Source organism: Homalodisca vitripennis, chromosome 4, assembly GCF_021130785.1.
Source record: "Homalodisca vitripennis isolate AUS2020 chromosome 4, UT_GWSS_2.1, whole genome shotgun sequence".
Lineage (NCBI taxonomy): Eukaryota > Metazoa > Arthropoda > Insecta > Hemiptera > Cicadellidae > Homalodisca > Homalodisca vitripennis.
In genome coordinates, this window is record NC_060210.1 from 122,056,331 (window position 1) to 122,080,492 (window position 24,162).

Sequence of the window (24,162 nt, forward strand, 5' to 3'; positions counted from 1 at the left end):
ACGTTCACAGTCCACTTGGAAACAGTCCAATCCATCCATCTGCTCTTTTCCCGTCACATTATTAGACATAATTGGTACTCACTCCCACCAAGCTGGCCCGTACCGATACTGTTTGACCCGTATTGAACAGTTTACCAGATGGCCAGAATTCAACACCACACTTTCAGCAAATCACTGCTGAGGAAGTCGCCGAAGCTTTGGTGAACTGTTGGATAACCAGGTTTGGATGCCCCTAACGTATCACAACGGGATCAGAGGTCGTCAATTCGAATCTTGACTTTTCCAAATCAATACGCTCTCACCTCTACATTTGGATTGAACTCCTACGACCACCATTTTATCACCCACAACCCAATGGAATGGTCAACGTTTTCACCGCATCTAAAAAGCGGCCATCATCTGTCACCCGGAATCATGCTGGCTCCAAGCCAGCCCCTAGACCTCTTGGTAATCCGAATCGTATCAGTGAAGAATTAAACAACGTCTCTGCTGAACTATTATACGGAGAAACCTTACGTCTACCTGGATTCAATCAAAAAAAAAAAAACAACAACGAAAAAACACATAAAACACATCCAAACACAAAAAATATACAAAATCACAAACACCACAAACACAATAAACAAACAAAATAAACAAAACCACTCAAAAAAACAGAAAAAACAAAAAGAAGAAAAAAACAAAAAAACCCATCAAAAGACACACAAAAAACAAACAAAAACAATCACAAAAAAACAAAACAACAAGCACAGCAGTCACAAACAAATAACAAAAAATTAAACAAACACAACACAACCAAACTTAAAACACAAAACAAAAACAAACACAAATACCCACATCATAGCACACACAGCAGAGAACAAAAAAATAGACAGAAAGAAAAAACCGAATAAAGAATATCAGCACGCCCCCCCCAACCACCCCCCCCCCCGCCCACCCCACCCACCCCCAAACAACCCAGAACCCCACCCCAACAAACAACAAAAATAAACACCAAAACAACAACGTCAGAAAACCACCACTCAACCGCGCAAAACAACACAACAAAAAAAACCACACACAACAAAATCAACAACCAAACAAGCAAATAAACATAACAAAAATCTAAACACAAAAATTATCCAAACAAAAAAAAGAGAACTCAAAAGTCCCTCACACAAATAACACAAAATAACTAAAAAACAAAACAAACAAACCAACAAAAAAATCAAAAAAGATAAAAAACAACACAAAAATAGATAATCAGAAACCCCCCCCGCCCAGACTCACTCCCCCCCACCATCACCCCACCCACCCCACCCCTACCCCCCACACCCCACAAATCACATCCACGTATCAAAACACCAACACCCACACAACAAAAAACAAAAACTTTACAAAAAAAATACCCAACATACAAAAAGAAAATAAAAACCATCACAAACTCAACAACCACCAAAACAAAACCCAAAAAACAACCCCAAACCACAACATAAACAACCACCACCGACCCAATCACTGCAACCCCTCATCCCCCCCCACTACCACACAACAAACGCCAGCCTCACACAAAAAACAAATCACAAAACATCACCAAACCTTTTATTTGCCCTCCTTAGTTCGTGATTTATTCAATATTCATTTCACATTTGACCCCTGATCCCCCACCCACCCCCCCCCCCCCACCACCCCCCCCCCCCACCAACCTCCCCCCCCCCCCCACCCCACCACCAACCCGCAACCACCCCCACCACCCCCCCCTACCACCCGCCACCCCCCACCACCACCCCCCCCCCCCCCCCCCCACCCCTACCCCCTTCAATGGCCCCCCCCCCACCACCCTTCCCCCCCCTTCCACCGCTTCCCCACCCCCCCTTCCCCCCCCCCCCACACCCCCCCCCCCCCCCCCGCATCACCCCTCATACCTGTTCTCAACCACCCCCGCCCCCCCCCCCCCCCCACCATCACACAAATCATACCCGACCCCAACCCGACACTAGTCGAGACACAGTACGATGTCCTTGCCACCCACTCCGGGGTTGGGACGCAGTGAGCCAACATCTCTGACCTTGTTGGTCAGTGCTGCAAACGTCAAACATCTCGGCCTTCAAACCAGTCTCTTGGCTCAGGCTCACACCACAGCAAAACCTCAGACATTTTGATCTTCTTTCCAAGAAATTATTCAACATGCACTCATGTTTCTACGTGACGATACTGAGCGTCGAGAGCCCTGCAACCTCCCTAACAGCGGACCTCACAAGAGTGCTCAGCCCGTGACGACAAAACTATACATCCAGATCCAGATAGAACCCTCTAAAGTAAGCATGACAAAATGAAACCTGCTTACATCCTACTGACCCTCCCACAAGCCTCAACCAAGAAGCGCCCACAACATCCGGTACCCAGCATCGTACACCTGCTGCAGTACCGGACAACGCAACACCAGAGTAAGCTAACCCAGATTGTGGCTTCGCAATGTGCGTTAACGGCTTGATTCCCTGACTTCCCGTCTCCCTAGGGGGCTCATTCGTGTGCCTTATGGTCAGCTGATTAAAAAATATAATTTTATTTTTAATATTGTAAAAGATATAGACCAGCTATGTTTTGTTTTGGTCATTATTAAAAAGGAGTTATCATCCTCTCTCTGTAAATACAGAATAACTAATTATTTGAACTAATGATATATCTTTTAATTTCTTAATTTGGAATTATTTAAGTAACATATCATTCCCTATAGGCTCCTAGAGTAAACACAAAGATCTCATGACTAGGGAACATTCAACTCCTCGCCAGGCGCTAGACCACATCAAACTAAATGTTACGTCCAACCCTTGATCCACCGCAGAGAGACGATTGAGAGTATGGAGATGCTCAATTTTTACCAATCCCGGTTTCATGAACTTAATAAACGTCTAGTGGTATATTAAAACAACGATTTAATTTTTATGTTTGAACACTGCTAATCACTAAAAACATTACATTATAACAATTTGAAAATTATTTGACATAAAGTTCGTATTGCAATGTATACATAGCTATATTATTGTGATATGTTATGAATTTAGAAGATGAGTAGGAATTATCCGTGGAATAAGATGTTTACCAGCTTAAGAACTGTTATATAGAGATGCTCTAATGCTGTGAATCTAATATGTAATTTTTGGGTGGGGGGAGGAATACACTAAATTTAGTTATCTTAAAATGACCTGTTATTATCTCATGAAATTAGAATTTATTTGAAAAAGCAAAATTATTTATTATTTTTTCGGTGAGTAATTAAATTTATAATATCCATTGCGCCTGCAATACGCTCAGAGAAAGTAACGTAAACTATATCGCAGTGTTAGTTTTAAAGGCTACAACACAGGGTGAGAGATGGTGTTGGACGTCCATTGATTCTGTGTAAGCAGAGAACCGTTGGTCACAGGTAATGGTCCAGAGGCAACACAAATTACAAGCGCAGTATAGCTCCCCACGGCCGCCATGGCCACAACCAATCTGACCAGAGGATACTTTGGTTGGCAGCCATACAATTACGAAAAACTTATACTAAACGCACAGCAACCAAACTTGCATTTTGAAAATTATTCATGCCCTTCCATTCCACTTCTTTTTTAGACGAAGATAAGGCATATTGTATTATGTCATTACTTGTGTTTTCCACATTGAACTTCCACTTTATGAATGTTTTCCTTTTTCGACACAACACTAAGGGGCAATAAATTCCATGTTCAAGCAACCTCTACTCTCGATTTAAATAAGTTTTCAAAAAAAGGCATTGGAATGTTGGACAAGGCATTAAGGTGATCTCAAGTGGTATTGTTTCATTACGTTTCTACTTTAATTTGATTGATAATAAAGGGAGGAAAACCCACCCTAAAATACACGAATAACGTTGATTTTGGAATTGATCACTAAATCTATGCACGTCCTCCTGCGTAAGGGTACATTTTAGCAGTTAACTACTTGTGTAAAAGTTTAAAGTCTTATTTCTTACATTGAGATTGTTCCTAAAAGAGATATGACTTGACGACAAAGGATGGTGACCACTGTCTTGCTGCCATTTAAAAATGGCACTACAAACGTATTCTTGGTATCTTAATTACGGGTCCAAGCGTAATTTTAGTCTCAATCAAATAACTTTAAAATACCAAAGAGTACAGCATACTATTATTTGGAAGTATAAATATGTTTCATCAACTTCTATCTCACTAATTACTAACCATTTTCATAACCCAATTGTATAAAAATTGCTTGTGTAATAATACATTAAATACTGGCAATGCATCGGTATTGCTCAAGGAATAAATTCGCACCAAGCAGAGAAAATGGAAACATAGGATTCAGTGATGATATTAAATTTATAGCTAACGTTTGAAGTAAAGTATAGTAGACTCAACGTTGAGTCAGCAAGTTCCCGGATCGACATATGGACTGCGGCTTTAGGGAACCAAATAAAAACCTGCTGGCGGAGTAAAGTTCGTCAACTCGTAAACGAACGGCAGTAAAATGTGCAGTAAATCCGAGAACCAATCTCTGCCGTCGCCTCTCCTCCTCCCGCTCGGCCATTATTGGTTTTTAAACCTCGGTTCCTTGGTTCTGACTACCGGATGTCAACTCGGCCGGAAGCGGTAGCTGGAGATGAGGTCGAGTACAATACAGATACGAGTATGTATACTGAGTGTTCAAAGATGTGGGGAAATATTTTTCGATAGGTTAAATAGGTGAAAATAAACAAAATCGTTCCTACTGTCTGTCTAGCCACAAAGATACGAGAAGAAAATACATTTACAAGACACATAATTGTAAAAGGACAAAAATTGTAATCCCTGATTTAATATGAACGGATAATAAATAAAAGATTATAAGCATCTTTACTACTCAATCCATCTATGTGCCTTGAAAATTATTTCTCTTCTCGTCAGTTCTCAAGAGTTTTTTTTTTTTTTAAGGCACCAATTGGATACCTTTTTGATAATGATATCTTTTTTGAGTAGAAAGTTACATACCGTACGCAAAATAGGGCATACAAACATGCACAATAAGAAAGACACACCTTCAACAGTTTCCGAGTTATGATTGTTTAAAGTTCAAAACACAAACCCTAAACAAAGCGAATAAGCTTAGTATTAAAGTAAAATTTTATTTTCACCTATCGAACCATATCCACAAGTAACTTATTCATATATTATACTCTGTACATTTAGTTATGTACAGATATATCTGTGCGTGCATCATGTGTCTTAAACCCATAATAGAATTACCAAGAATAAATTTGACATAATGATAAAACTGTATACCAAAGCAACTGAAGAATGTAGACTCTCCGGAGAAGAGGAGAGGAATCAGCAGAACATATTTGGTTAAATTGTCCTGCCATTTCAAAAATTCGGAAAAGATTCCTGGGAGCATATATCCTCAGCCCCAAGGATATCAGAGAACAGGAACCCTCAAATCTGATAGGCTTCTGTAAAAGCCTCAGATTTTGAGGACAAAAATTTAAGTACGGGAGGCGCAAATGTCCTTTGTAAGACTAAGCGCGGGGACAAACCGTCATTTCCCCTCAGGATAAAAGAAAAAAAATTGCACAGATTCTATAGTATCAGTTTAAAATCATCAACTTTAACATACTATACCAAAGGCACTGTACCAACTGGTGCTTATCTGAAATGCAATAAATAAAAACTATACAGGACGTAGCAAACTACCCGTGCACTACGAGTAATGCTCTACCAACTGTAACACCTTTTCCTTCCTTTCTCCAGATTGACACCAGAGACGAAAAAATTGATAAGCAATGATGACTGCGACTGACCTGAAGGATTGACTTGTCGAAGCTGGCGAGAAGACTTAGCCGGGGCGGAGTGGACGGACTGGCGGCGGGCGTCTGAACCTCCACCGAGCGGACATGGCGGGCGGTGCGGCTCACATTGTACAGTCCTGCAACAGTACAACCATCTGTATCTCTGTAACCATCAGTTTTATTCTTGGTGTAAGGTTCAAGTCGTACGGGACATACATACCACATAACTCTGTGAGATACCTTAAAACGTACGTATTACGGAGATATTACAACAAAACAAGTTGTATCCTGATCCGACTTCGTAATGTCACGCTTACTTGTAAGTGAAAGAAAATGGCATATTTATTCCAAGAGCATGTCGAATTCCGTTACGTACCTCGACATAGCCAACGAATTCTACAGACTAATAACGATGTGGCACACACTCTGTATCTTGCCAATGGCGCAGTGTAGCATGTACGACGGTTATCGCAAGATAACCGCATCAAGCAACGTCGGGCGTGGCTGCTGCTAGGATGGGTGACCGCTGAGCGATCCTGTCCTTGCAAGCAGCCCACCGGTGGCCATTGCTCGGCCATTGGTGGTGGTCTAGAAGTCACTTTTAAGCCGTTGGTCCCCAGGTTAAGTGTTAGAGAGGGCTTCTTAGCCCTTAATTCGGTAAAATAAGACTACTTTACTTTACTTTATTAAAATTTAGCCGTTGAAATTTGTTACATGGGCCCCAGCAGCATAACGGTGAATAAAAAGATTATTTCTGATTGGCTATTCTTTGGTGATAGGCATGTCGTCTGTATTCTCCGACTGATGTATTGTAACGACTCGAGCAGCCTAAGCATAATGCAGATTACTACGGGCATCGATAAAAGTTTTTATTTGATTTATCATCCTCACGCTAACCAGAGTATACTTTTATTGCAATTTATGTTCTATATTATTCGACAGTTTTTTTCTGAATAGTGTATATAATTTTTTTCCTATCTTATCTATGCCAACCCAGTGATTTTCTGTAAATTACGCTTAAACCCATGTGGGGTCTTTTTTCGTGCAACGGTCTTTATTGTAAAGTTCATAAAATGTATGAGATAAACAAAGAATTTGAATTGTGATCTAAAACTACCGGTGTAGTAATGAAAACCAATAAAAATAGTCTATGATTGTGTGACCGAGATTAGTAAGCATTTCGAGTTTCCAAACGGTTTTGACACTAATGCCTGCAGCCATCAGTGCTGTCCCGCGATGAAAAACATCCATAATGCTTATCACGTAACAGAATAAGATTCTAGAGGGCCCGATCACAAATTCTTCATACGGCTATCTAATGTTATGTCCCCATTTGTATAAATGTATTCTACACGTTGGAGTTTCAAGCCAGAGTGGCTAGTTGAAAGTCTTTCATATTTAAGAGGCGTTCCGAATGTTCATTGATAACGCCGGAAAATTAATTCTAGTGATCGTTAACAATATACCACGATATAGTGGTCGTTATATATGAGACGAAGATACCTGGACCGAATGATCGTGGCGGGCGGCGGGACTACTCTTTGAATCGTGACTGCGTGAATGGAATATTTTGTTAGTAAATTTTAGTTAGATAAAGAGTTATTTTTTGCTGTTGAGATAGTTAAATGTAAGAAAGGAATGTATACTCCAATGTCTCCCCAATAAAGAAGTGTTTCTGATCTATTCTAATATAGAATAAAGTCTAAAATTGTTTTAGATTGTCTACAATAAAAAAAGATCTGAGTGCATCGTAACGAAATATGAATCAAAAACATCATAGGTTACTGAAGATTAAAAAATTCTGTATGGATTTTAGTAAGCAACAATTAGAAAATTCCGAGGTACAAAAAGTTACGCTAAACAGAAATTGTATCCTCGTATTATGGAAATTAAAAGTTTTGTATTAGAAGATATTTATTATATACATTATACATAGTCATTATGTCATGTAAAATTAAATAAACAATTTTGATTAGTCTGCAAACAGGGTAAAATTGGTTCTGTCTCATATGCAAGCCAACTTCATTTTACACCCACCCACCCACCACCTCTCCTCCAGTCGGGTTTCTTCTCTGTTTCCTTCAGGCGGTTGATAAAGTTAAATCCTTCATCAAGAATTCTATTTCATAAAAATTACTAATAGAGAATTATAGTTATATTAAACATCTAATTATATTAGATATTTAATTTTATATTAGTTGAAAAACAACAAAATGTTTAGAATTATTTCTTGTTGATTACAACTGAGGTGATCCATAGATTTTGGGCTTGAAAAATGTTTGATGTTATATTTAACAGTTCTTTAAATGACTTCTCTGGAGAGAGAAAAAATAAGAATTTTTGTATGAAAATACAGGTAATTTAGAGAAAGAAATGTATGCAATTTTGTAATCAGATCCAAATAAAAGGATCGACTGAAGATAACAATGTGAAATTTTGTTATTTATTTACGAGTATTACTTAATAAAACTATATATTTTAAATTAAATATAATCTTAAATGTTTGTTTTAAAATATTTTGTTCATAAATTATATTTTTAATAAATAAATAAATATTAGTTCATTAAACCCATACCAAGGCTAAAGTGTTTGAATTAGAAACGTTCAGTTAATTTTGAAATATACAAATTATATTAAATATATACATAAGAATTGGTTGGCTAATGTTTGATATTATTTTACTACTGTCATAAAAAGTCAATTTATTGTCTATTAATTGGCCTGTTACAATTTTTTCAACTATGTCCCAACCTTTAAGGTTCTGAATAATAGAGGTTTTCATTTTCCACAAATCTGGAGAAAGGATAAAGTGGATTGCGGACTGGTCGGGAAGCAAAGTGATACACTATGGCTGAAAACTCAATTAAAGTCTGGTAGCCAATATGGGTCTGATACAGTGGTAATGGACGGGGACGCTAGGCGTTGGTACATACATTAACATGATTACAACTGCCTCGCCGCGCCGCATACGCTATCACTGCCGCTGCCGGTCATATACATTGTTGTACATCACTGCAGGATATTATGGCTGCTTAACTCAATTACAGTCTGGTAGCCAATATGGGTCTGATACTGTGGTAACGGAGGGGGACGCTAGGCGTTGGTACATACATTAACATGATTACAACTGCCTCGCCGCGCCGCATACGCTATCACTGCCGCTGCCGGTCATATACATTGTTGTACATCACTGCAGGATATTATAGCTGCTTAACTCAATTACAGTCTGGTAGCCAATATGGGTCTGATACTGTGGTAACGGAGGGGGACGCTAGGCGTTGGTACATACATTAACATGATTACAACTGCCTCGCCGCGCCGCATACGCTATCACTGCCGCTGCCGGTCATATACATTGTTGTACATCACTGCAGGATATTATAGCTGCTTAACTCAATTACAGTCTGGTAGCCAATATGGGTCTGATACTGTGGTAACGGAGGGGGACGCTAGGCGTTGGTACATACATTAACGTGATTACAACTGCCTCGCCGCGCCGCATACGCTATCACTGCCGCTGCCGGTCGTATACATTGTTGTACATCACTGCAGGATATTATGGCCTTAACGACCGATTACATTTTTAAGCATAATCAGCAGTATTCCTCACTGTCGTAATGGCAATTTTGTTGCTTACAAACTTCACTATACAGTATACAAAAAGGCAAACAGTAAAATGTGAATTGTGAATTAATGCATCATTTTCGACTATCCGATTGTACCCAAAAAGATTTATTATGTTTTTCACCCAAAATTTAGAATTTATAATCGATTTACTAATTCAATTTTTTAGTTTAGTAAGTATATGCATTTTAGTTTCGAAAAAGCGATCTTTTCATAAGCCGATGTCAAATTTCGAAAAACTACTTTAATAACTAAATTATAGCTAATTTGTTGTTAAAATCTAAGTTCGTTATAATCACATCGAAATGCCCTTTACTATCAAAAGCATCGTTATAGTAAAGCATTAGTATCTGGGAGCCTTAGGTGAGTCGGCGGCTAAGATTGAGAACCTTTGTGGAATATATTTACATATTCTTCGTCAGCCACCACAACCAATCACTTATACGTGAACTTCACTAAACTCAATGAGGTAAATAATCGAATTTATAAAGGTTTTGATTCAGGTAAAAGAAAACTACTCACGGAGCGATTGAATTTGAATTTTAGCTAGCACTAACAATTTACAGACAGGGTGTTACTAGCAACTAGCATAGGTACAGGAAAACATTAGTGTCTGGGAGGCGTTAAACTCTAAGGTGAGTCGGCGGCTTAGACCGGGAACCCTTGTGAAATAAATTAGTCAGCTTAGCGGCACGGCGCGACCTGTCACAGCTGAGATCGGGTGAAGAGTAGACGTGTCGTGATCCGACCCGGTTGTGTAGCGGCACACCCGCCTTTCTTCGCCTTTCCCACGTCACAATCGCCTAACCGGCCTGTTCTGTACCCACCAGGACCTGGGTGACCAGGCGGTAATTCCTAAAAGGAAGACTTTTGGGGTTGAAGAGGAGGGCAATAATAAAGCAAAAAGGAGGACACTATTAAATATTCTTATAAATTTTGCAAAAAACATTCATTTATAGATTATTTTTAAAAACGCACATTATAAATTAGTACTATACTTGAGCATATTCCAATGCAAATAAAAAACTGAAACTGGATTTGTTTTGACGTATAAATCTATATATATAAAAATGAAACTGTTCGTGTGTAACAGCATCACTCACAAACGGCTGGACGGATTCGCCTAATTTTTTTTTTAATTTGTTCGTCTTGATCTGTAGAAGGTTATAGGATACTTTTTATCCCTTTCCCGATTCAGGATTCCGCCCCACTGGTTACAGAAATACCCGTAAGAAATGCATTGCAGCAAACATATGTTATTAAGTGAAAGAGTCTTTTCAAATTTTTAATCAGCTGTTCTTTGTAAACATATATAATGCGACAAAAAATATATTTATATATAAATTTCTTTACACTTATAGTTTTAAAGCATAGAGTAAGCTTAAGAGAAACGACAAATTTTGTTTAAACTGTTTCTGCAATCATAATATATAAAAATGAATGTTTGTGTGTTTGTCCTTTATAGACTCAGAAACTATTGGACCGATCACTATGAAAATTTGTATTTTTCTATGTAGAAGGTTTATACGCAATGCCCATTGATGTAACTAACCACCAGGCTGTACTGCAAGATATAAAAGTTATCAAAGCGCCTGCACATTATAAACTGCAATTACAACACAGTAGTTACGTATATTAAATATATCCAAACACTATTTGAAGGCAAAGAAATATACGGGCAAAGCTTAAGAGACGCGTGCGAAGCCGCGGGAAACAGCTAGTGTAATACTACTAAAGAATATATTGATGGAAAAATTATTACTATTTTTATAGGGCATAAAATTGAATTACTATTTGTTAGAATTTGCCTCTTTAACTTTTAGAATTATGTTAAAAATAAGTATTGTGAAATAATTTGAATTACATTCTACCAGCTTCTTCTTATTGGAATCAAATCATTAATTTATAAACAATCACTCTAATAATTATACAATTTTATTTTTTGAAGCCTTTTGTGTTCAAGGAACACATCATCAGACCCACATAACTGAAATAAAATTGAGTTTTAATAACTTACAAGATCAAATCACAGAGAAAGCAACTATAACTAATGAACATCACGTGATTTAAGTGTGAGTGTTGTGCATGCGTGCGTATGTTGTAACGTTGAACGTACTCTTCAACGTACTTAAATAAAAAAAAAAAATAATGAAGATCCTTTGCCAGAAATGTGTTATATCGTAGATTTGATATTCGCATATCATCCATATCCTGGTACATTTATCATCCAAATCTTCGAATTTGATTTGAATTCATCAACCTTTTATTAACATAAATACTATTTTCATTAAGTTTATATTTTGTAAATATATAGCTGATAGCCTAATTTAATTTGGAAAAATATTTACTAACATGCAGTCCTTGTTTCAGCGGGACTCGAACCCGAACTTGCCACTTTTCGAGCGAACAAGTTACCACCACACCTGAAAGCCGTAATTTTTTGTCAATCAATTCGCTGTTTCTGTCGTACGTGTGTTTTTAGATAAGTGAGGCGGAAAATCTATCGATGGAGATTATGTAAGGCAGAAACAGCAAGACACAAAACAATGTATTCACACTTACTGGACATGCATGTATCCAATTTTTGCTCCTGATAAACTGTCTACGTACAACCATTACTTATAACCAACCATCTTCATAGGCCGTATGACTAACACACACTCATTAGTTAACAGCTTTTCTGTTTACTCACGCACTAAAAATCTGCAAAAGTATAATTAAACTACGTTGGAGTATAATCGTTACAGAGGGCACAATATAAATCCAAATGATTGAAAATAAAGGATAAAGTTTACGACATTGAAAACTTCAAAGCCTATTAATCTGGAGATTTAGTTCGTACCGGAACTTTCCTAATTTCAATACCGCTGCAAGACCCGTACCCTTTTATTTATTACCTGGAATCTTGGCTCCAGTCTCGACCAGAGATTAGAGTTAACTCGCTGGCACGCTCGCCGGCGGGCTGTAACTCATGCCTTGCTGCTGCAAAAAGTTCTTAAAGGAAGTAATACATTACGTAAAATATGTACCGTGGGTACAACTCGTTTTGTTCTCTTTTTAAACGCTTAAGGAAATTACTTACGTTTAGTGACAAATCATATTGCCATAACACACAAGGAATGTTGGGCTAAAACAGTGGTCAAGAGCGTTGTTAATTTTTTGGGCACGTAAAAATTAAACTGGGACAGTGATTTTATGGAGTTATCTCAAAGTTTAAGCAAACTATCGAAAATGGTCAAAGGGGTGGAGCCCAAATATAGGAGCATTTAATCTAGCGAATAATCTGGGCTTCTTATACTATTGGCTACTGAATATATCTTATCCAACAGATAATTTTCCACGGATAGTATACGGCTTATCTCTGAGCCCATGACTGATATAAACGCGTTTCCAGCCAAGGAAGCTCAGCCCCCCGAGTTATCAACGACTATATTTTGAGACTTTCTTTGGTTAAGTATTTTATACTTAACACAATTATAATAAGGTTGATACATGAGGCAACGTATTAATTGGAACTAAATCCTCTTAAAGCCTATTACTATTGCGTTATCCATTACGTATACACCTAGTAAATTATAACAATATATATGTTAACATTATATGTATGGATACACTTGGTAGTAACAAAACACTACATTTTAGTAATATTAATACCTATTTTTTAAGTCGCCAGCAGACTTATTATGGTAATACATACCATGTCCACATCAAACAAAACCCAGTTGCTACTAATTTTTTATTTGGGTATATTGATAAAACTTCAGTAAAAGCCTAATAAATTCATAAATAATAAATAGTATAATCCTTCACACCACAAAACTCTTAAATGCACAGCATTGGCAGGAAGTCCTGGTATCCCATATAATACTACGATGTAATTTTTAGAAAGAGATCTCAAAATTCAACGAAAAGAGTTTGCGTAAAAGTGTAACTAGTTAAACTAGTAATACGATGGAAATGTTCATATTTAAATGTTTTATCTCCGGCACGTATCCAACATGAGTGTTGCTTGGTAGCGAAATGTCATTTAAATTGGGGGATTTCCATTGAAATTTGGAAACTTAATTTTTCAAGTCCAAATGAACATATAAATACCACCACCAACCACCACCACAGAAACCAGGAAACCAGGAACCACTCAGAAAGCGTTGCTTCTACAACCTTTTATTCGAGATACTATTAGGTAATATTATTGGTTGAGCGTTTAACGAAGTCTCTCCCGACATCTGCTGATCGAACGCATCCGATTTCCGTCTGCCTATATACACTAACTTTCGACGTGGAAGGTTGAAATTTAAAGTGAAAATACTCATACCTTACGTTGGTATTGAAAATGGTAAACATCAATCCACTAGGAGTAGCTCTCCGAGCTAAGGTGTTGTCCGCTGTGGGGCACACGAAAATCCACCACGCAGACGAAATCTGGCATGTGTTTAAATTTGGTATTATAACCGAAATAAAAGTATTATGTAAATAAAATATTTAAATCAATGATAGTATATGCAAAAGGCAATGATTTATTTCAAATTTGAAACTACATTTTATACATAGTAATGAAACGTATGAAAAGAGAGATTCAAGAGGGTGATCCCTTACATATGCAACAAGGTTTTTATTTCTCATAACGGTGGGATGGGTTGATGCAATGTGAATGTTGAGTTTAGCTAGAGTTCAACTTCCTCGCAGTGCAGCGTCTGCAATCTGACCAGACTTGACTCTTTGAATCTGGAGTGATGTTCGTCTGAAGAGACCCAAAAACGTTGGAGACGAAGAAGCTGAAAATGAAATCTTTACATCATTTCGAAGTCAGAGACACCTAGACTACAAAATATAGTTTAATCTAGGTGAAAAGGTATTAATTAATACATTAATTATAGTATTATTAATTTTCACTCAATCGTGCGCCTGATGAGAGAATTAGGTTATCTCTAGATTACACTATATTTTGTAGGCTGGGTGTCGAAACGATGTTAAAGAGTTCATTTTGAGAATCCAGATTCCAGCAAGTCTTCCACTGCGTCAGATTCCAGACGTTGCTAAGAGAAAGGTGAACTTGAGCTAAACTCAACATTCACAAGATTTTCTTCGTTCTGATCCTCTGAAAAATATTCTTAAATTTTAAAATCTTAAAATTACAAGTACAATAATTTACTTACTGGCCATCTGAGATTCGTCTGTCTTATCATAATGAGAGTAAGAATGTGAATTCCAAAAAGCATGTATACTAAATGTACAAAAAAATAATTTGTCAAGAGTTTCCAATCGCTCGCAAGAAGTAGTTATGATATTTAGCATGTTTTGCGCTGAAAACGGAGTTGAGACCGGAAGTTTCCATGTTATTAGTATTGGCAAGAAACCACGGCAGCCGCTGTGGAGATTACTTCAGTAAACGGTCTGGCAGCAGTTCAGCAGCCACAAGAAATGTGCTTGGTTACCTCCTCTAGGATCATATTTAGGGTTACGTCAACGATTCATCGTAACGGAACATCGTGACTACACTATTAATCTACACTGCATTGTGCTATTCAGGTTTCAGGATATTTCGTGCAATTCTACTTTTCTATTTGTTAATAATCCAAAATTAGCAAAAAAATAATTGATAAATAATTGAAGACTCAATCGAAAAAGTAGTCACGAAAAACGAAGAAACACATTTTTCCTCAGAACACTACTCTGTATTCCCAGATACTGAATTACACCAGTTTTTGAATGGATTTTGTTGATTAAAATGTCATAATATCGAGTCCTTAGTCGTGCCTTGTGAACCGGTACCAGAAACCAAAACTGGACCAGCCAAATATCTAGCCTGAATTACAAAAGTACCAGTGCACTCATTTGGAGATTTGTGGTAATTAACACTATTTGGCATGAGGGTTGAAGCATGCGAAATATCGTACAAAACTTTCGTTTTAACGGCAACGAAATATATGTCAAGAAAACAGTCCAAATAATAAACAAGAGTTACATACTGATGATAAATTATAAATTAGTTTTTTAGCTCCTGAGAATGGCTAAACACGCTTTGAAACTATTCTAATTATTAATTATTTAAAGTACATTACAATCAGCTTTTAATAATCACACTAGTTCAATTCCATATGTATACCCAGATATTTCGCTAGATTATTGTTTCGGAAGTTTTAAATTGCTCACTACGTCTTTAATCATCATGACTTAAGATGCCATAACCACCTTAAATTTCCAAAGAAGTGAAAAGAAAAGAAAAATAATCAAAGGACTTACGCCTATCACTCCACACCACAAAAGGAATTTAGAATTACAACAATAAAGCTATGACTAGTGGAGTAAGGATAGATAATTACAGATTTACTAAGATAAAAATCTTATATATTCTACAATTATATCACTTAATAAAGTAAAGTATAATCGCTATCTCGATTAAATTTACTGCTGTTATTTCAATGTGAACAAGGTAACAGAATCAACAACAAGACTAAGTTGCTTAATCCATCAGATCACTCAGGGCAATAATGAAAAATTCCTTTCCTTAACAAGTTCAAACCCGGTATCAAAGTGAATTTTGGAGTAATTGAAAAAGTTAGAGCCAACCGGAATGAAAGCATTAAATATTTATAGGACATCAAACGGTATTCAACAGCGCCTTAACAAATCGCGGCCTTATTGCTTCCGTAGAATGTGTACAAGGCTCGCATAATGCTTTCTAAATATTAAAATTACAATTCTTATTCAATCATCTCATTGACAGTGTTTGGCCAAGTATAGACAAACGTGTTGAGACATGTTTACACGAGGGTTTAACAGCCCACAACCTCTGAGGTGCTTCAATACACATATGCGCGCGCGCGTATGTACAACCTCACTATTACACATACCGCTAAGGCCATCTGTTGCGGCAAGATGTGTGCTCATCTAAGTGAAAAGTAAACACATTATCAGTGGCTAGCCCCATGGGGATAATCCCTTCTAATGCAAACAGGATCAGCTAATGCCATCGATATACTTTAGGAAGACACACGCTTCGAAGACTTAACACCCAATTAATAAGAATCTTGCACTTCAGTACTTAGATATAAACTTCCAATAACTGCATAGCTCCACAAATAAACTTCTCCAATTACAAAAAAAAATAATAATGTTTCTTTTAGTAAGATAGCAAAACTGTGATAAAATGGCTTATATTGTACTAACAACTATAACCCACTGGAGAATAATCGGAAAGTGTTATATGAATAAACAAATGCCCTTAGGAAGTTCCTAATTCTATAATAATTGTGTTTTATATACGTCCCCTAAATTCTTGTATCTAACCTGTACCATCCTGTACTATCATACTAACCTGTACCATCCTGTACTATCATCCTAACCTGTACCATCCTGTACTATCATACTAACCCAATGCAGTTTGCCAGAAATTTTTGAATGTTCCGATTTGGCAAGGAAGGCCATCATCTGGATGGAATTTCCTAATTCTATAATAATTGTGTTTTATATACGTCCCCTAAATTCTTGTATCTAACCTGTACCATCCTGTACTATCATCCTAACCCAATGCAGTTTGCCAGAAGTTTTTGAATGTTCCGATTTGGCAAGGAAGGCCATCATCTGGATGGAATTTCCTAATTCTATAATAATTGTGTTTTATATACGTCCCCTAAATTCTTGTATCTAACCTGTACCATCCTGTACTATCATACTAACCCAATGCAGTTTGCCAGAAATTTTTGAATGTTCCGATTTGGCAAGGAAGGCCATCATCTGGATGGAATTTCCTTTCATGCCTTTCATACTACTTATATTATATTCTAGTTTTTTCTGATTATAGCACTTACATTATTTAAGAGCTGGATTAATTATATTTATTATTGTCTATGTACATTTGTTTAATCACATAGGTTTATTACTGACTATTATGGTTGTATCGTAAGGTTGGACAGGATTTCTGACATTTGGCATCGGATAGGTGTTAAGTTTTTTGACACCTGAATTTCTTCCAATCCTCGAAACATGGTGTTCCATTCATGTAACATAACGATGGATGGAAAATGTCCTAAATTCTGTTATCCTTTTACCTTTTGGAAAAAAGGTGCGTACATGCACGGTGCGTGCATGTTAAACTTGTATCAATCAATATTAAAAATGTGTCAATCCTGTTGAACAACCAATATGAGAATTTTATTACTATGAGGGTCGGAAATCCATTGAAAATTTCTCTTGTATCCCGTCGTTATGGTCGTAATTCTTTGGTCCTTCTAAAAGAATACGTTGCATTCATAAACAATGATTTCGGTCCACAAGCAGCTTGACGCTAGCATTGTTACAAGAATATTAAAAGCAAACAGTTGATTTAATGGCACTTGACGTTAATGCCACAGTCGCCAACAGTTAAATGGCAATAATATCCAGCAGTGATGCACGACATTGTATATAACCAGCCGTGATAGCATGTGTGGTACTGGAGCTATAATCATGTTAATGTATGTACCGCCGCCTAGCCATACCCCCTCCCACCCCCTACAATCAGGCCCCATACTCGCTGTCAGCTACTATAACAAACTTTAATTGAGATTTCCGCCTCTTATTATCTGTTATTTCTCAATATAATAATGATTGAAAGGATGACAGGTTATCGGATGTTTGCCATCGTTATATGTTACAAAATGTATAACGGTACGTTTCTAATTATCTCTTCGTCAGGCGAGAAGATAATTAGTACAAATACATGAACTCGAAAGCTACAACGTGGAGTATTTTGTTTTGTTTTTCTGGCTACATAGTTCCGTGAATGGAGGGAGAAATGCTGATTATGTGGGAAAAGAATTCATCAAGTTCAGTGCCTCCATGAGGGGATTTCTTTCCTTACTGTTTTTTTTCTTTCTTTTCTACTGCCAGTTCATTGCCGCACGTTGTAGATTTCAAGTACAAGTATATGCACTACTATTGTCTCCTCACCTGATGAAGAGGGAAGAGTTTAATCATCGAAACATAGTGGAAAATGTCCGAAACTCTTATTATCCTTTCAAACCTTCCATCGTCAATAACTTTAAGCAAAGAATTAATGATTTAATAATATTCACCATTTTACACGAACAGATTAATATTAGTCATGAATCACAAAAGCTTGTAAACATCAACAGACTGAGAGAACTTACCCTGTTCCAAATTGTTCAACAAACTGGTTTTATACTAATTAAATTGATTGTATTACACACAATACAACAACATGTACCAAAGTCCTTATTTACTATAAGTGCTACGTCAATTAAGGAAAAAACAATAGAATCATATATAACAAACAATTAAAAGTACTTTTAAAGCCAACAAACAAAGTATAACAATTCACATTCACTAAAAGCAATCAATTCCACCGTCACAACAATATCTGTTCATATACGAAACCTCAGCCATCCATGTAATTAATTTTGCCGACTTGTGTGGTGGCTGTCTTCAGGGCTTTCATTCAGTTAGAGTGCTTCATTGTCTATATTTTGGTCTACCCATTTGATTAAATTTACAACTTTTGCGAAACCTAACAACGATTAAATTAAACTATTCTGTATTTCTACCGGCCCAAGCGGAAGAGAAATGGATTTAACGTGTGACTTAAGGGATTCAAAAACGTGCAAGAGAAAAAGTTGTTTCGACTGCTTAGAATTTTTTAACCGCGTGTCAGATAATGAACACTTTCAAACTCTGTCAGAATATTATCGTAGTCTCAAGTTTATACACAAAAATTAAAAGTTATGATAATTGTCGTTTCCACAGTCTGCAATATAATCCTTAACAGTATTGCTTATAAAAATATAATCTTTAACAAATTCTAGTAAATTTTAAATTTGTTTTTTAATAATGTTATATTACATTTATAAACGTAAAATATAATCTTAATAAAGAAAAAACTTGATAAATAAACTAAAGAAAGTAACCTAGTAATTACAAAGGTTGATATAAACAACGTAGAAGTACGGCACACCGCACGTCGTATATATCCGGTTTGGTTAAGTTTGTATGCAAAATTTCAAATCTATAACTCATTTCATTTATATATGACCTTATTATAGGACCATCGTATATAATAGAAGCTGACAAGAAAATTATGCATCATCGAAATCACTCTTATAGAAATGAAGTTTCAAGTAAAAATTAAAATCTGAATATGAAATCTTTCCAGACATATCCTACCACATGATATATTCACAATTTTTGTTCATTAAATTGGGTGTTACAGCACTGTTAACATAATAAAAGCCTACACAGCAAATCACTATAAAATTATATGTTAGGATAATTGGCCATATGTTAATGTCACGTTTGAATCCCTTATGGGTGTATTTAGTTTGTTTAGAAATTTATTTATCCTGAAACTTTCTCGTTGTCTATATGGTTATTCATACCAATGTAAAATTTCACGAACGCTCAGCCACTAATTCCATGGAGTCACATACACTATCATCGAACTCATTGTTCCTAATGTAGAAATGAAGTTTCATGCACAATTTCAAGTCTATATGTCAGTTTGTTTTCGAGATGTGCAGACAGACAGACAGACAGAGAGATATAAAATACTTCCAGGTCCACGAATGATAGGGTTCGCTAAAGGTGAACCAATAAATGAACCTTGGGGAAATGGTTTCTTGTTCCCCAATCAATTCCAGTTTCCAATTAAAATAGACAGTAAAAATTTTAAAGCACTTACAAACCTAGAAGTTTAACCAAGCAGGTTTCAAATATTTATTAGTATCTAAAGTGGTTGCAAGGGTTACCACAGTGTTTTAACTAACGAGTCGTGGACGCCAGCACACGTTGTGGGGCCCTAGGAGGCTCTTAGCAAAGTAAATACGAGGCGGGATGAAAAGATGTTTTGTTTATCGGATCTCGTTTTAAAGCGGGGTCGAACGAATGCTCTTTTATACAATCAAGACTCCGAGAGGTAACGTTCTTTTTGGCTGTTTCGGTTAAGAAATTTAAAACATAGAGTGTTCTATTCATTCAATGTATTCTAAAATCAGAGAACATATTCTGTTTGTTTATATTTATTTACAAACGAATCGTACCGGTTATTCAGATTATATCGTACACCTAACGAACGATCCTTCTATAATGAAATGTATCCATATCGTGCACCTAGCAGAACTAATATACTAAAGCGTTGTATCCATATTGTGCATCTAGCGGAACGAAGCTACCACACCGAAATCTTGTATCCATATCGTGTACCTAGCAGAACTAATATACTAAAGCGTTGTATCCATATTGTGCATCTAGCGGAACGAAGCTACCACACCGAAATCTTGTATCCATATCGTGCACCTAGCAGAACTAATATACTAAAGCGTTGTATCCATATCGTGCACCTAGCAGAACTAATATACTAAAGCGTTGTATCCATATTGTGCATCTAGCGGAACGAAGCTACCACACCGAAATCTTGTATCCATATCGTGCACCTAGCAGAACTAATATACTAAAGCGTTGTATCCATATTGTGCATCTAGCGGAACGAAGCTACCACACCGAAATCTTGTATCCATATCGTGCACCTAGCAGAACTAATATACTAAAGCGTTGTATCCATATTGTGCATCTAGCGGAACGAAGCTACCACACCGAAATCTTGTATCCATATCGTGCACCTAGCAGAACTAATATACTAAAGCGTTGTATCCATATTGTGCATCTAGCGGAACGAAGCTACCACACCGAAATCTTGTATCCATATCGTGCACCTAGCAGAACTAATATACTAAAGCGTTGTATCCATATTGTGCATCTAGCGGAACGAAGCTACCACACCGAAATCTTGCATCCATATCGTGCACCTAGCAGAACTAATATACTAAAGCGTTGTATCCATATTGTGCATCTAGCGGAACGAAGCTACCACACCGAAATCTTGTATCCATATCGTGCACCTAGCAGAACTAATATACTAAAGCGTTGTATCCATATTGTGCATCTAGCGGAACGAAGCTACCACACCGAAATCTTGTATCCATATCGTGCACCTAGCAGAACTAATATACTAAAGCGTTGTATCCATATTGTGCATCTAGCGGAACGAAGCTACCACACCGAAATCTTGTATCCATATCGTGCACCTAGCAGAACTAATATACTAAAGCGTTGTATCCATATTGTGCATCTAGCGGAACGAAGCTACCACACCGAAATCTTGTATCCATATCGTGTATCTAGCGGAATGAAGTTTCCATACTTAAGTGTTGTATCAATATTTCAAAGTGCACCGAGCGGAACTAAACTTCTATACTGAAGTGTTATATCCATATTGTGCACATAGGGGAATAAATGAAGCTTGAAATATTGTATCCACATTGTGCACCTAGCGGGACGAAACTTCCATACTGATGTGTTCTATCCATATTGTGCACCTAGTGGAATGAAATTTCCATGATGAAGTGTTTTATCCATATTGTGCACCTAGTGGAACGAAACTTCCATACTAAAGTGTTTTATCCATATTGTGCACCAAGAGGAACGAAACTTCCATATTGTAGTGTTGTATCCTTATTGTGCACATGGGGGAACGAAGCTTCCACACTGAAATCTTGTATCCATATTGTGCACCTAACGGGACGAAATTTCCATACTGAAGTGTTATATACATATTATGCACCTGGCGGAACGATGCTTCCGTTCTGAAATGTATGCAAGAGTAGCAAAACTAATATTCCACTATTCGGATTACATCTCTAAATGGGTGGGAGTGAAAATATTTCTAGGCCTAATATGATCACGTATCCAAGCAAAGTGAATGTTCTGTTATATACTCTCTTAACCAGGCGGAGTTTATTCTATTATCATGTCTCGTCTCCGTCTCCAAACATATATTCGGTGTACGGGTTTTTCCAACAAATACAGTGCAGTGTTGCTTTTTACTTTAAGATCAAAATATTCTTGTTACATTTTTGTGACGACAAACCATGTCTTTGTTATTTCAAGACAACGTTAAAACAATATTATACATAAAATAGGAACGGATTGTAATTAAGTACGTAACTACTGATTTAAAATTCATGTACTGGTAAGTGTAAAACTGCTATTTTGACAAAGAAAACAAAAAACAAAATTGTCTGTCTTTGAGTCATACGTAGCCTACAATTTGTCATGACTTATTATAATATTAATCCTTAACATATATTGACATTTGATCAGGTTTTGGTGGCAATCATCTCATTAAGCCCGTTCTGTGGTTACGCTAAATAAACAGCCCTAAATTGTTGTCTTTTTTACTTTAACTTTTATCATAGTAAAGTTAGAGACAGTGGAAACCTTACTCCCTGACATAATACTTGGTTCTTCTAATACTGAAATACTGTAATGTAATGCAGCTTTAAAGGAAGTAACAGAAAAAGAAATAAACACAATGTCCAAAATTTCTCATAAGGAAAACAAAAGGGAAATTGTTAAACCTATTAACTCAAGATAATAACACAACACGACGGACGTTTGTATCGTCCCACATTATTTACAACCGGTTCAGTTCAAAAGAATGACGTGGACACTATTAATGAATTGTTTCTCTCAAGAATGTCAAAAATTAATCAAACTGAAATCAATGATATGTGACAAATGATACAATGTATAATTTTATGAATTAGAGAGCGGCAAAAGTTGAAAGTCCACTTTCAGTCTGTACAGATAACTCACAAAATAATTTATGAAATTTAGGAATATGTTGGCGTGAAGTCCAAACTAAACGGTTACGTAGTCAATATATACAGCCGATATGTCCCTACCTAATATATTTAACGGCACAAGATTCAAAAGTGTGGTAAATAAATTCACTTTGGGTGAACCAGATTAGTGGAATAAATAAATACTCCTTTCAAGTCGATTTATATTCTGAAAATACATTTTTTTATTGTGCAAAGAAACAACTTTATTCATCGTACATACATCTAAAAGCCATGTACGCTCGTATAATTGTTCTCCAGTCACGTGATAAACTTGGAGCTTGGGAGATACAATCCCCGTATTCCACATATAGCAATATTTTTCACGAGAATGACTCTTTCATTACGCTGAAACATTTCCATTAAAGCTAGAAACGCCGCAGGATAATAAACTCCGCTTTGCCGAGCCGTTCTTCTTGGTTCAAAGATTCAACACCACTGACGGCAAAATGTTGGCGAGACAAAAGTACAGTACTGTGTACTACCCGTACAGGATCTTGTCCCTGTACAGTAAGTGATTACAATTCACTGATAGAAAAATACTATCCATGCCGTAAAATATGTTTAACTACTTGCGAACATTAACTGAGACTGCCATTGCAATCCTGCCACTTCACTTCTAGGTTTTAAATTTATACAAAATATATCTTTCATATTTATTTTAAATTGTGGACGATTATGAATGATAACGGTATAACTACACTTATCTACAAATACGCTTTCACAACTAACCCGATTACTAATGTATAACATTTATTGGTTACAACTTTAATCACCAGCACGTTATAATTTCTACATTAGCCAATTTCAATATATATTTTGACTCCTCTCAATTTATAACTCACTAAACAAAAATACAATACTTCATTATGGGCTATAACTTTCAAATATTGACTGGGCAGAAACCTTGTTTTCTGTTTTGTTTTTGTTTTATTTTATTTTTATGGAAAATTAAAAATCTTCCAAAAATGTGTTGAGAAAATTTTAAAAATCTGATAAATTGTATCTGTGTATTTTTTAATGGACATTTTTCAAAAACTCAGTTCATTGCGTATTGCATAAACATTCCGAAGTCATAAGAAA

General features: G+C 36.6%; 1 protein-coding gene across 7 annotated transcripts in view; it reads right to left on the reverse strand.

Annotated features, from left to right (window-relative positions):
* Nucleotides 1–24,162, reverse strand: part of LOC124360069 (dystrophin, isoforms A/C/F/G/H-like) — a 1,186,422-nt gene that overhangs the window by 748,213 nt on the left and 414,047 nt on the right. For all 7 annotated transcript variants that reach the window (XM_046813341.1, XM_046813339.1, XM_046813338.1 and 4 more), the window contains one exon: nucleotides 5,795–5,919. In XM_046813341.1, coding sequence (XP_046669297.1) covers nucleotides 5,795–5,919 — 125 coding nt within the window. The remainder of the gene's footprint in view (nucleotides 1–5,794; nucleotides 5,920–24,162) is intronic.